At 60.0% G+C, this 12886-nt stretch overlaps 2 protein-coding genes across 10 annotated transcripts; one reads left to right on the top strand and one right to left on the bottom strand.

The window, feature by feature from the left end:
* The first annotated feature begins 2421 nt into the window (after positions 1 to 2421).
* On the top strand, positions 2422 to 9264 carry EOLA1 (endothelium and lymphocyte associated ASCH domain 1). 9 transcript variants are annotated; one of them, XM_040628152.1, is made up of 6 exons: positions 2423 to 2634; positions 3583 to 3646; positions 5968 to 6118; positions 6969 to 7115; positions 7233 to 7515; positions 8398 to 9264. In XM_040628152.1, exons 5-6 carry the CDS (start codon positions 7263 to 7265, stop codon positions 8658 to 8660), a joined length of 516 nt encoding a protein of 171 aa, XP_040484086.1. In that variant the 5' UTR covers positions 2423 to 2634; positions 3583 to 3646; positions 5968 to 6118; positions 6969 to 7115; positions 7233 to 7262; the 3' UTR covers positions 8661 to 9264. The 9 variants fall into 9 exon arrangements, with proteins under 9 accessions (XP_040484109.1, XP_040484112.1, XP_040484115.1 ...); XM_040628160.1 differs by having other exon boundaries at positions 5965 to 6118; XM_040628164.1 differs by having other exon boundaries at positions 3583 to 3658.
* Positions 8906 to 11694, bottom strand: LOC121102405 (heat shock transcription factor, X-linked member 3-like). Its single transcript, XM_040628186.1, has 2 exons — positions 10990 to 11694; positions 8906 to 10543 (listed from the first exon to the last, which is right to left on the bottom strand). The coding sequence occupies exons 1-2, from the start codon at positions 11476 to 11478 to the stop codon at positions 9953 to 9955; spliced, it is 1080 nt and encodes a 359-aa protein (XP_040484120.1). The 5' UTR covers positions 11479 to 11694; the 3' UTR covers positions 8906 to 9952.
* Positions 11695 to 12886: the final 1192 nt, after the last annotated feature.

The following is a 12886-nucleotide window of genomic DNA, read 5'->3' as shown; positions in this document are numbered from 1 at the left end:
ACCAGGGGTGACATGAATATTTTGGAAAAGTGACCCCAAAAAAGGAGGAAAGACAGGAGGCATCCAGGCCAGTGGGGAGGCTCAGATAAAAGCCACCGGCCCCGGACCGCAAGCCTGAACCCACGAGGTAGCAGTACGGACAGGAAGAGGAGAATTTATTCTGATCAGGCATGTGCGAGGCAGGGACACAGGAATTGGTCACCAAGCAAATGCGGAAGGAGGGTGAGGGTAAGGGGACCCCAGGAGCAAAGCACAGCGACACTGACTGTTGAGCCCCTGACTGAGAGGTAGAGGACAAGAAACAGCTCTGACAGGGAAGTTGGCTTTGTCTGGCACACGTCAGGTCTGACGGGCAGCAGGGAACAGAGGAGGAATTTCTCTTCTCACCTGCGAAACATGTTCCTATGAAGACCGTCCCTCGGGACCCCGCTGGCCATCCCAGGGTGGCTTGGAAGGAGAGCCCGCGCGGGCAGTTCAGCGCCCAGGTGCACGACTCAACCTACAGGTCCCGCCCTCACCCCGCCTTCGCGTTCTCTGGGGTCCATTCTGAGGGTCACCTGAGGTCGCGGAGGACCCTGGGGCTGCCACTTTGTTGCTCTCGATGCGGCGCGACCGGACGCCTATGTCACGGGAGTCGGAACGGCACCGCCTGGCCTCCGCCACTGACCCGCCCTTGCTCAGCCCCCGCGCTATTCCCGGGGTCCGACTCTCCAGCTCCGCCCAGCTCCGCCCAGCTCCGCCCAGCTCCTCCTCCCAGCCAACCCACCATCCCGCCCCGCATCACCCAGCTCCACCTCCCAACCAACCCACCATCCCGCCCCGCATCACCTAGCTCCACCTCCCAGCCAACCCACCATCCCGCCCCGCATCACCCAGCTCCTCCTCCCAACCAACCCACCGTCCCGCCCCGCTCCGCCCAGCTCCTCCTCCCAGCCAACCCACCATCCCGCCCCGCATCACCCAGCCCCTCCTCCCAGCCACTCCACTAGACCCGCTCCGGCCAGCTCCTCTCCCAGCAGCCAACCCACCATTCAGCCCCGCATCACCCAGCTCCTCCTCCCAGCCAACCCACCAGTCCCGCCCCGCCCGCCCAGCTCCTCCTCCCAGCCAACCCACCATCCCGCCCTGCTCCGCCAAGCTCCTCCACCCAACCACCCTACCAGTTCTGCCCTGCTCCGCCCCAGCGACCCTCCCCACCACATCACCAGTTCCGCCCTACTCCTCCGGCTCCGCCTCCCAACCGCCACACCAGTCCCGCCCTGCCCCGCCCCAACCCGCCCCGCTCCCCTACAGTCCTCTCCCAGTTAAACACCAGTCCCACCCAGCTCCGCCCCAGCCCGCCCCCCCGCCCCCAGTTTTGCTTCAGCTCGCCCGCTCCTCCCCAGCACCTCCTGTCAGCATCCCCAGGCCCGCCACGCTCCGCCATAGCCCTGCCCCAGCTCCTCCTCCCAGCTTTCCCCCAACTTGCCCTACCCTCCCCAGCCCCGTCCTGTCCTCGCAGCTCCCCACCAGTGCTGCCCCAGTCGTCCCCACCTTCTGCTCCCAGCTTTCCCCGATATCGCTCTGCTCCGCCTCAACCCCGCCTGGCACCTCCACAGCTCCTCCTCCCAGCTTTCCCCCAGCCCCACACCCCGTTGCCGCATCATAACCTTCCCGCCCGTCCCTCCCTGCCCCTTCCCAGCTCCGCCCCGCTCATCCCCAGCTCTTCCTCCCAGCTTTCCACCAGCCACGCCCTACTCCTCCCCCAGTTTCGCCTCTCCAGGGTCCCACACCCTGTCCTACAACTCCCCAGATCCTCATCCCAGTGGTCCCCCAGCTCCTCCCGAGGCTCCACGTCCACCTCCACCTCCCCAACTTAATCCCGCTCCTCCCCAGCTCTGCCTTCTCAACTTCCTCAGCTCCACCCCGCGCGTCTCCAGCTCCTCCTCTCAGCTCCGCCCTGCTACTCCCCAGGTCCTCATCCCCAGGGGTCCCCCAGCTTCTCCTGTGGCTCCTCCCCCAGTCTCGCTTACCCAGCCCTCCCCAGATTCCCCTGCACACCGCCCGCGCTACACCTCCTCAGGACCACCCTGCTCTTCGCACAGCTCCTCCTCCTCCGCAACATCCCCCCCAGCTCTGTCCTGCTCCTTCCCAATCATTGCCCTAGCTCCTCCCCAACTCTTTCCACACCCGGAGCCCCCTCCTCTTGTAGGTGCGCCCCAGCTACTCCCCCAACTCGGCCTCACAGCTCCTCCCCCAGCTCGTACCCACAGGCCCGTCCCCACATACTTCTCCCTCAGCCCCGCCTCCCGTAGCCCGCCTCGGCCCCGCCCCCAGGCGCTTCTCACCCGCCCTTCTCCCCCCTTCCCGTTTCTTTCTTTCTTCCGGTTCCGCTCCAGCCGCCAGTGGCTACCTCCGGATCCAGCCGGGTCGCCCCCACGAGTCGGGGCTCCCAAGAGTCCAACGACGTCTCCTAGCGGCCGGGCCTTGCGCGCCTATGTGCGTGTGTACGCAGTGCCTGTGTGTGCGTAGCTGCTTGCTGCGTGCCTACGTGCTTGCGCCCCGGCATGTGCCACATCTCCGTGAGCGTACGCGGGTTCGAGCCGGCGGAAGCACCCCAAAGAAGGGGCACCGGCGTGTGTGCAAGCCTGTCAGGTGAGGGACCGCCGACGCCTGTCACCTGTCAGCGGCCCCCGGTGCCTGGGCGCGGCGATGGCGGGAGAGCCACGACGCGGCCCAAGCGCTCAGTCCTCTCTCCGCGGCTCGCGTCGTCTCCTCGCCTGGGCATGGGAGGCGGTCGTCCAGGCGCTGGCGGCCTCGCCGGGTCACGCGGAAGCGGGACGGTCTCGCCCGGTGGCCGCAGCCCTGTCAGCCAAGCGCGCCCGCGACCCGGGGCCTGGAGACCCGCCCGCCGCAAAGGGAGCCAGGAAGGCCATGCTGCTGAGGCCTGCTCTGCCCTCTGCGGGAGGGTACCTCTGGGCTGGGGTTTCCCGGACCTGGGAGGGGGGGTCTGGGAGCACGCGCAGAGCTGCCCAGGCCACCCTTCCCTGTCCCCCAGCGCCCGCCATCCTTCTAAAGGCGTGTGCAGGCCAGGGACCTGTGCACGCAGCAACAGGAGCATGCTGGTCCACAAGCACCAGCCCTCCCTCACTGCGTCCCTCCCCGCCTCCCCTTGGCCCCCAGGCTGTGGCCTACCCAAGGTCCCTGGCTGTGCAGTGTTCAGCTGGTTGCCCGTCACACTCCCCCCAGTGGGGCCTACTCAGGATTTTATTGAGGGGAACGGGACTGTAGGGCCCCCAAATCCTTCTGCTGTGACAATGTGAGGGGTTGGTGTCATCTTTCTCCTGTTGGATGAGGGGTGTGCTAGGCTGTGAGAACACGATCCCCTTCCAGGAGATGGTTTTCTCTGCTGCTGGCTGGGGCATCAGCTGATTAGCAGAACCAAACCTTGAGTGAGGTGTTTCCCATCCAATGGGCCCTCCTGAGTCCCAGTGGTCCCCCAGCCTTGCTGAGTAGAAAACCTGTTCTGGCACATTAGCCAACATTGTCCTCTTGTACCTAATGGCTTTTCCTTCTCCCCCCGCCCGCCCCGCCCAACCCCAGTCCTTGTGCAGGTGAAGAAGCCCAGACAAGTGGACTGGCGTTTCCTCCTCAGACCACGAAGCAGGTACTCTGCATGGTGAGACAGGAGGGCGCTTTTACAGTTGCATCCCTCTAGGGGTTCCACCCACACAGTTCAGTTTTCCCTGTGATTTTGTGGCCCTGATGAGAAAAGGGTTGGCCCAGAAACTGAATGGCAGACATGAGGCAAACCTGCAGTCCGCTTATGTACCCTCGTAGAAGAAAGAGAAAGGGCCAGGCCACAGGGGGACAACCAGCCTCCCTCGTGAATAATCCGGACCCAGTGAACAGGGCGACCCTTTGTCACCCATTGGGTTGGTAGAGCTTAAGCAGAGTAATGGTTCCCAGGGCCGACAATGGAGTGAGGAAATGGAACCCTTGCCCATGCTTGGTGGAGCGTACGCAGGGGAGCCTTTGTGGAAGGTGGTCTGCTGGCCTGTATCAGCATCTCCGAAGGTCATGCCATGATGACCCTAGCTGCCTTCTAAACGTGTCCTCTGCCAGCGAGCGTCTGTGGTGCTGTCCCCTGTAGTGGCAGAAAGCGCAAAGCAGTCTGTGAGTCTCCATCGGTAAAGGGCATAGTCGCAAATTGTGGGACAGCCGACAGCGGGATGCCACGCAGGCAGTGAAAAAGGTGATAGGTGAAGGTGTACAGACATGAAGGAATGTACTGGGTGTGCCCTTGAAGGAGAAGTCATTGTGCACCCTGTGGAGATGTCCAGGACGGAGCTTACACCTACCTCTGAATTAGTTGGCCAGAGTGGTTGCAGCAGACTACCACAGACTGGGGGGCTTAAACAACAGAAATGAATCATCTCCCGTTTCTGGGGGTGGAAGTCCGGGCTCGAGGTGTCGGCTGAATTCGCCTCTTCTGAGAGCTGGGAGAGAATGTGTTCTGTCCCTCCCCCCCAACTTCTGGTGGTTTCCTGGCCATCTTTGGCATCCCATAGCTTGTAGATCTCTGCCCGCATCTTCATATGCCTGTCTCTCAACGTCACCCTTTTTTGTGGACACCACTCATACTGGGTGAGGGTCTGTCGAGCTGAGCTCCTCTGAACTGGAAAGGTCTGTAAAGACCTTTTCTTTATGTGTAAGGTTACTTTCTGAGGTACTGGGGATTGAGACTTCCAACACGGGAATTTGGCGGGGACGTAATGCAACCCATAACAACCTATAAAGGCCCTGAGGGAGGGATGAACTTGGAATGTTCCAGGGATGGAAGGAAGGCCTTTGTGGCTGCAGGGTGGTGAGCACAGGGGAGAAGAGAGCAGATAGTGAGGGGCTGGGGTGCAGATCACGTGGGGCCTTTAGGCCGTGGCGAGAGGTGTGGCTCTGTCCTGGATGGGACCGGAGGCCCCTAGGAGGTTTTGGCAGGGGAGTGGCCTGATGCATCAGTCCTGTACCACAACGACTCTGTCCACGGCGTGGGCACGAGAGTGCTGGGCGCCCGCGGCGAGGCAGAGGACGATCGAGAGACCGCTTGAGAGGGCAGCGGGGCCTTGGGAGACTTAGACTAGGATTGTGGCCGTGGAGACCACAGAGAGGGGTCAGGCTCTGAGTAGTTTGGGGACCGGCGCCCACGTGCTGTGAGTGCCGGCTGCGGGAAAGGGAGCACAGGCAGCTGCTAGGTCAGGGACTGGAACAACAGATTGGTGGTGAAGCCACTTGCAGAGGTAGAACGGAAGTGGATTTGGGGTGGCGGTGGTTGGGGACCTGAGGCTACTGGCTGTGGAAGGTTGAGACGAAGGGGGCATGGCCTATGTGAAGGGGGGCGGAGCAGGCGAGCGTGCAGCGTGCAAGCCTGAGAAGAAGGGAGCGAGAGGTGGTCAACGGTGTCCGGGCTGTCCGGCCACGAGTTAGATGAGGACAGAACAGGCACGAGACGGGTCACTGGTGCCTGTGGTGACCTGTGTGTTCGTGGAAGGTGGGGGGCGGTACATGGCGAAGAAGTAGAGGCTGCGAGTGTAGACTGCTGTTCTACCAGTGCCATGCAGAGGTTTGGAGAAGGCCGCAGGCGCTGGAGGCATGTGTGGGTGAGGGGGGCGGGGCGTGGGCAGTCTTTGTCCCCGTGGTGAGGCATACACAGGTGTGGCTCTCTGCAAACGGGACCATCACTTCACAGGCGGGGGGAGTGAGGCCGCCTGAGCAAGAGCAGACAGAGCCAGGTCCTCGAGTGAGCAAGAGTGCTAGGGCCCAGGGCACGGCTGAGGGCAGCTGGCAGGGCGGCTCGGCTGGAGAGACAGAGGGAAGGCCGCGGGTCTGCATGTGGGGACAGGCAGGGCGGTGGGTTGGGAAGGGGGTGAACACGAGGCAGCTTTTGTGATCCTGGGGCCTTATCTTTGAGAGTGGATGTGTTTTCTTAAGCAGGAGAGTGTCGTTGAGGCCAGGTATCCGGACTTCAGGAATTGGGGGCAGAGATGAACGAGAGTAGGTGGTGCTCCTGGGCTCAGTGGAGAGCCCCAGGCCCGCTGCTGCTGCCGCCGCTGAGGAGGGACAGCCACTGTTTGTAACTGTCCTGGTAGGTGCCATGGACTGGGCTAGGTGCCCTTGGCACCTTGTCCCCGATGCTCGCAGCCACGTCGGAGACTGAGGCTCCGTGAGGTACCGGGACCCAGCTGAGGTTCAGGCCCGGGGCCCTGCTCTTCCCACTGCACAGCTCTGTCCTGCCGTGAGGAGGGGGGACCTGCCCCCCATCCAGATGCGAGGACGGGGAAGGGGGGTACGTGCACTCAGATCCCCTTGCAGTCATGGGCCGTCTCTCTGTTCCTCGGCACCTCCTTCTCAGATACAGAGTGGGGTGATGGTGGCGGTGCTCTACCGGGTTATTTGAGGATTGAATCGTATGATGCATGACTCGTGCCATCCCCAGCACCGGGCGTAGAGACAGTGCGTGTGCCCCGGTACCAGTTTGTCCTCTTGTATTTCCTTTCTCTAGGCTCGGGTTGGGATTGGGGGTGTCGATGGTGGGGAGCAGTGGGGCAGGAAGGGGTCGGAGGAGGACGGCACCCAAAGGGGTGGGGAGGAGACACCTGCCAGGGACATCTGAGGTCACAGGGCGCCCCCAGCGCTGAGCTGAGGTGAGATACCAAGGATTTGTGCTCCGCGGCCCCAGAATAGGAGCCCAGGAGCATGGGGATCTGCAGTGTCTCAGCGGTGGCAGGGCCGGGGCCCCGAGAGTGTTGGGGTGAGTGGGTTGGCAGGAGAAGAAGCGAAGCCCAGGACTGGCCCCGTCTGTGCTGGGAGAGGGCTAGAGCCAGCTCACTGAGTCGGTAAACCCAGGGGCCCCTCCCCCTCTGTGCTCTCCTGGGGCTCAGTGGCCTCTGTTGTAGCAACTGCCCACATGCTGCCCTGGCCATGCCTTTCTCTAGTTGTCTCCACCCTCCTCCGTGAGCTCGCCAAAGACTCCGTCTGATGGACAAGTCATCCTGATCACCGGCCCCTTCCTTGGGGCCTGTCTGCTGACTGTGTAGTGATAGAAAGAAGGAGCCAAGGCTCTCTGCTCCCCCACCGTCCGGGTCAGTGGGGTCTCAGGGCAACCCGGGGAACACTGGGGAGAGGTCTTGCCCGTGGGTCATGAGCTTGGAGCGCTGGGCGTGGTGCTCGTTGACGTTCATGGTTCTGTGTCTCCGCAGGCCACGTGAGGCCCCAGGAGCCGTGGGGAGATGAAGTTCGGCTGCCTCTCCTTCCGGCAGCCTTACGCAGGTTTTGTCCTAAATGGGGTCAAGACCGTGGAGACGCGTTGGCGTCCTCTGCTGAGCAGCCACCGGAACTGTACCATCGCCATCCACATTGCCCACAGGGACTGGGAAGACGCCGCGTGGAGGAAGCTGCTGGTGGAGAGGCTTGGGATGACCCCTGCTCAGATTCAGGCCTTGCTTCGGGAAGGGGAGAAGTATGGCCGTGGCGTGATAGCGGGCAAGTGTCGATAGGCCAGATGCTGCTCGGACACCTCCAAGGGCTACCCCCCAGGATCGAGCTTGGGAGTTTTGTGGCTCGTTTTCTTTTGGACTGCTTGGTGTGTGGGCCGTGGTTTCTTTAAGCAACACACCCTTCAACGGGGCAGCAGGGGGCCCTCCCTGGGCTGGGGGAGGGGGAATTGCCCAGGTCCCACCACCTCAGGTGAACCCTGCATCCGCTCTGGGCCTCAGTGCCCATTTTTGATCAGAGAGGCAGGACAGGTTCCAAGTCTCCACGTGGCATTTGCCTGTGGGTGTGTATGTGTACACCCACGTGTGTGCGCACGAGTGTGTCTGTGTGTGCGCGTGCGTACACGCGGCAGAGAGCATGGGAGACGGAGACCACAGTACCCGGGGTGGGTTGGGGTAGCCTCCAGACGCAGGCTGTTGCCTGGCTTCGTGGGCCATGCCCCACCCCCACTGTCCCCGCATCCTGGGTAGGTTCCCTAAGCCCTCGGTGGGTCAGGTTCCACCGCAGCACCTGCCACCTGCCCAAGTGCTTAGGGAACTGGTGGCCTGTTCCCCCTGGCGTCCTGAGCCCTTCTCGTCTCTGCCTGCTGCCCAAAGCAGTCCGGCTGGGACCAGCCCATTATGTGGGTGTGGTCGTTGAGGACAAGGCCCTCCACTTCCTTTCTCTCCCCGCCTCGGCCTCACCCCAGATTCCCTGAACAGAGTTTGGCTTGTCGCAGATGCTCGGACAGAGGGGCCCAGTGTACTCCGTGTCCCCTTGGTGAGACCCTCTTGGTCTCTGGTGGTCGTAGCTTTCAATAACCATGTTCTCCAACAGGCGGGCCTCGGTTTCTGGAAGGAAAAACTACTGTGTGCTTCTCTTTGTGCACAGGGCTTGTTGACGTTGGGGAAACGTTGCTGTGCCCAGAAGACTTAGCTCCCGATGAGGTCATGGAACTGGAAAATCAAGCTGTCCTGACCAGCCTGAAGCAGAAGTACCTCACTGCGCTTTCGAACCCCAGGTGGTTGCTGGAGCCCATCCCCAGGAAGGGCGGAAAGGACATCTTCCAGGTAGACATCCCAGAGCACCTGATCCCCTCGGGGCAGGAGGCCGGAGGAGCACGCAAGGTTACTGGGAAGCCAGCTAAACCGTGACCCGTGAGCTGACCACGGTGCCGCAGACGGAGACAGCAGCTTTGGCCTGGCTCGGCCCTGCCGCGGAGAGCGCTGCCGCTGTGTGCTGTTTGTGGACACAGATTTCTCCACTCCCGTGCGGGGGACAGGTCAGTGGGACTTTCCTTGTGAGATGCCCGTCTGGGCTCCTGGACAGTGTCAAGGACTCTGACCTTCAGGAGTGAGGGAAAGCTGCCATAAAGGTCTCTGCACCGCGACTCATTTGGGTACTGCTGATTTCTGGATTGTACAAAGAAATACGTTTTAAGAGAACTGGTTAGTGTCTCCCCCCTCTTCGTTCCGGTCAAAAGTCAGAGAATGTTTGAACAGCATCTAGGGGATGTTGTGGGAAGGAAGGCTGGGAGCGGGCGCTAAAGGCAGGCCCGGGAGTCGCCAGCCACGGACGGCCCCATTCACGGCGACGAGGACATCAGACTGAGAAACGGAGCGCCCGTCTGTCCTCGCCGGTGACTCTTGCTCTGTCGTAAAAGCGTCCCATGGCCCACAAGGTGTGCGTGTTATACACATCGCACGGCTACTTCGTGTCCGAGGAAAGGCTCCTAAATACAGCACTGGTGGAAGAGTGTGAAGTTGTGTTGTTTATTTTGTGGGAAACCTTTTGTTGTTGGTTTTGTGTGTTTCTTAGCAACGTTTCTAGTGATTGTTACCTATCATGAGGATGATGGGCCACCCCCGCCGCCCGCCAGCCATTGACTGGAACGGCCTGTCTCTTCTGAGCTAGACGTCAGGGGTCCTACATCCCTGCTATTCGGTGGGCCTCTTCGGAAGGCCCCTGGCTCTCGCGCTTGACGCGCTCCGCTGCTGATCAGAAAGTTGCTGGCATCACAAGGGGACCCATGAGGAAAGCCCCTTCTGTTTCAAGCTGCGTGAACGCTGTAAAGGGGGCACTGCCAAGGTCAGGAGTGAGGCTGTTGTCTCTCCTGACCGGCAGGCAAGGCTCAGGGGACCAGATCTTCCTGGGCCTGCCTCCACACTCCCTAGCCAGCAACTTGGCTGAGTGTGTGAAAATGCTGCTGCTTCCAAGACGAGAGGACCCACGGGGGCCAAAACCCGTCCTGGGCCAGGATTGCCAGCCTCCTCGGGTTTATCTGATGAGGTGTGTGTAGTATCGCAAGTCAGAACGAACACAGACTCGCCATTGTCATTCGATTGTTTATTTACTCCTGCGGAGTTTTGCTTTTCTTTATTAAAGCCAAAAATAGATTCATGGTTACATGGTGGTGATTTTTATCTGTCACCAGTGGCCTGTGAGCTTAGGGACCCGGATTGTCCTTGAAGTGTTCGCAGAGTGCACACTTGTAATCTGAGGAACCCTCCTGCTCCTCGTTCTCACTGGGGGCCTCGTTTGGGGACATGACCGAAAGGGCAGCCAGCAGGATGGAATAGCAGGTGTTGTACAGCGACATCACCGACCCATAATCTGGGTAAACCAGGGGGGCGGTGGGCAGCTCCCCTGCGCCGTCCCTTCCGGCAATAGCCGGGGGCGCAAACATCACATTCCTGGAGGTGCCCTCCCCACTTGGGCCACCCTGCTCACTTGGGCCACGATTTTCCATGGCATATCCGGCTACACTGCTCAGGGACCAAATACCAGAGAAGGTCAAGGACCGGGTGCCACTGGGTCCCTGAACACTTGGGGCTTCTTTGGGGGCCGCCTTGTCTTCTTTGGTGGATTCCTTGTGATGGATTCGTGGGGACCGTCTCGTAGCTGCTACCTGCTTCTTTCTCCTCGGCGGTGTTGCACTGCTCCCTGACCACCCGGTGCCAGTTCTCAGGTCACCTTTTCTCTGAATATTCTCGAGCAGCATAGGCCTGTCTCGCTGGAAGTTGGAGTTGCGGTACATCTGAAACGAGATTCGTCATTTTAGTCATTCTGGAAGGAAAGAATCCTGTCCCCTGCCGCCACCGCCATGGCTGCTCCCCCCCCCTCCCGCCCCCCGACAGTCATAATGGTCTAGTTCTACTATGGAGAAAAGATCCTTTGAGGCTGCCTGAGAGGTTCATCGTGCCCCAGAGCCTGAGCTCACGAACGACACAGAACGCATAGGTTACGGGGTTCACGTACCTATTTGACATTCCCTGGCCTCTGTTTAGGCATAGCCGCACTCTCTCCCTAAGGGGGTTGTAGGTTAGTAGGAAAGACTAGCCTTTCTCATCTCTCGATAATGTGTCTGAGAAAGAAAGTTGTGCTTGGAAATTAAACCCTTTCGGGAGATCATTCATCTGGGCCTGCTAGGGAAGGGGTTGGAAGGACAGAAAAGTTGGGAAACACAAGGACTTTCTACTTTACCATCATTCTCTGGTTCCCTGGAGAGTAAACCGAAGGGTTGTTTGGGCGTAGTTTGCTGAACCCGTACAGGTTCATGAGGCGGATGAACCCCTTCAAGCTGTCAGTTTCAAAGATTCTCTCTGGGCCCCTCCGGTGAAGAATCTCCCTCTGGAAAAGGTCTTTGTCGATGACCACGGTGTTGCCGTCGTCATTCCAGCGCACGGACGGGAAGGCGTCGTCCTCCACGATCCTCCAGAGCTTTCTCGGGAAGGGGAGCCCGAAGAGGTCTTCTCCCACGTTGGCGGCACCGTGGTTTGGGGCCTGTGGCTGTGGGTTGTCTTGGGGGCCTGGATCTCGACTCACAGCTGGGTCTTCCTGGTTCTCCAAAACCTCCATGGAATCCAAATTTAGATCCAGGGAGGAACTGGATGGGGCCTCGATTGCTGACTCCCCATCATCAGGTGGAGCCAGCTTGACTTGGTATATCTCATCGTTACTCTGACTAGCCATGGAGCTAGTCTAGATCAGGAGCATTTCCCCCCCCCGAGACCGTCTCACTAGACTCTCGAGTCAGAAATGCCGTTGGCCAGTACAGGGATGCCCAATATATACCGTTCACAAAATTCTAGAGTCTCGTAGTGGGGCAACCGGGTGCCCGAGTCATCGCCCTCTTTATTTGTCATGTGATGTCACAAAGGTGGCTCTGAGCTGGTCTGGAGAGGGAGCCCTGGCCAAGTGTGGGGGAGGGGAGGGGTATAGGCTTTCCTACAAGTATACAAAAGTATGGTTTGAGTTCCCCAGAAAGCCTCCGTCTACAGCCAGGCACATTGTTTCACAGGGCCAGGCCCTGGATGGGTAGGGAGAACACGATCCTAGGTCCACTCCCACTCCCCGAGGACGGGGGAGACCTGTGGTTGGCCTCTCTGATTAGCTCAAGGGCCGGGCCCTGGTGAGTCCTGGCTTGGCTACCGCCAAGTCCGCCCGGGTCAGATGGGCCCTTGGGGGACTGTATCTCTCAGAAGATGGCAGTCACTAGCGGTCTGGTCGGCCTAGTCTCAGTTGGTAGGCCCCCTCTTCTTCCTGCCCCCCCCCCACCTCCTGCTTTGGTCTCTTCCACCTGGTCCTGCTGGTTAGTTGGTCCTGCTCCGATGGGCCGGATCAAAGAGTCCTGTTTTCTCACCCCTGGGGCAAGTTGTCCCCAGAGTAGGGCTGTGCTAGAGCACGGTGGGAGCGTTCCTCTTGTTCCTCAACCTCACTCTTCCCCACAGCACCTCAGACACACTGTTCCCCACGGCACCGGCATCGTCAGTGAATGGCCGCCGCCTCTGCTGTGCTTGAGAGTCTCCTGCCAAGCTCCGCTTGTCCCCAGATCTCATCCCTCTCCAGGTCACGATGGGATTGTCTGTAGTTTCCATTTGTTCCCTATAGAATCTCTCCTCATTGCCCAAGATGTGCTCACTTTGGGGACACTTGTGTTCGCCCTTTGCAAAGCTCCTCCCGCAGACAGGTGGATTCAGCCTCCCTTGAGGCTGCCTGGAAAGCCCAATCTCCTTCCTTCAGTAGAGTGGTTTGGCTTCAGCTCTCCCAGATTTCCGGCCTCCCGCTTGCAAACTGGATCTCCTTTGGCACTTCCCCTTTTAATTACTTGAGTTTGGGGCCCAGCATATATTCTGTTCTGTTGAAACAAAGCATTTCACGGACCCACTCCCCTGCCAACCGTGCTCCCCTTGCCCTGAGCCCACCCCCACCCCTGACTCCTGTGTCCCTCTCCCGCCATTACCTCGATGTGTAAAGATACATGGAGTAATGTTGTGTGCTCTGGGGTTACTTTTCAAAGGGCCTATTTTATACAGACTCACTCCCAAGGAAAAGTCCTGCTCGTTTTGCTAGACATGACTAGAGGAAGCCAATACACAGT

Source organism: Ursus maritimus (genome assembly GCF_017311325.1).
Source record: "Ursus maritimus isolate PB19 chromosome X unlocalized genomic scaffold, ASM1731132v1 scaffold_X1, whole genome shotgun sequence".
NCBI lineage: Eukaryota > Metazoa > Chordata > Mammalia > Carnivora > Ursidae > Ursus > Ursus maritimus.
The sequence above is the reverse complement of the archived record's forward strand: the minus strand, read 5'-3'. Positions and strand labels throughout refer to the sequence as shown.

Bases quoted from the DNA above. Each gene is read 5' to 3' on its own strand.
- EOLA1 (XM_040628181.1), top strand. From the start codon at position 7,263: ATGAAGTTCGGCTGCCTCTCCTTCCGGCAGCCTTACGCAGGTTTTGTC. The intron at 7,516-8,397 runs GCAAGTGTCGAT...CTTTGTGCACAG, and splicing joins TGGCCGTGGCGTGATAGCGG to GGCTTGTTGACGTTGGGGAA.
- LOC121102405 (XM_040628186.1), bottom strand. From the start codon at position 11,478: ATGGCTAGTCAGAGTAACGATGAGATATACCAAGTCAAGCTGGCTCCA. The intron at 10,544-10,989 runs GTAAAGTAGAAA...ATCTCGTTTCAG, and splicing joins CAGGGAACCAGAGAATGATG to ATGTACCGCAACTCCAACTT.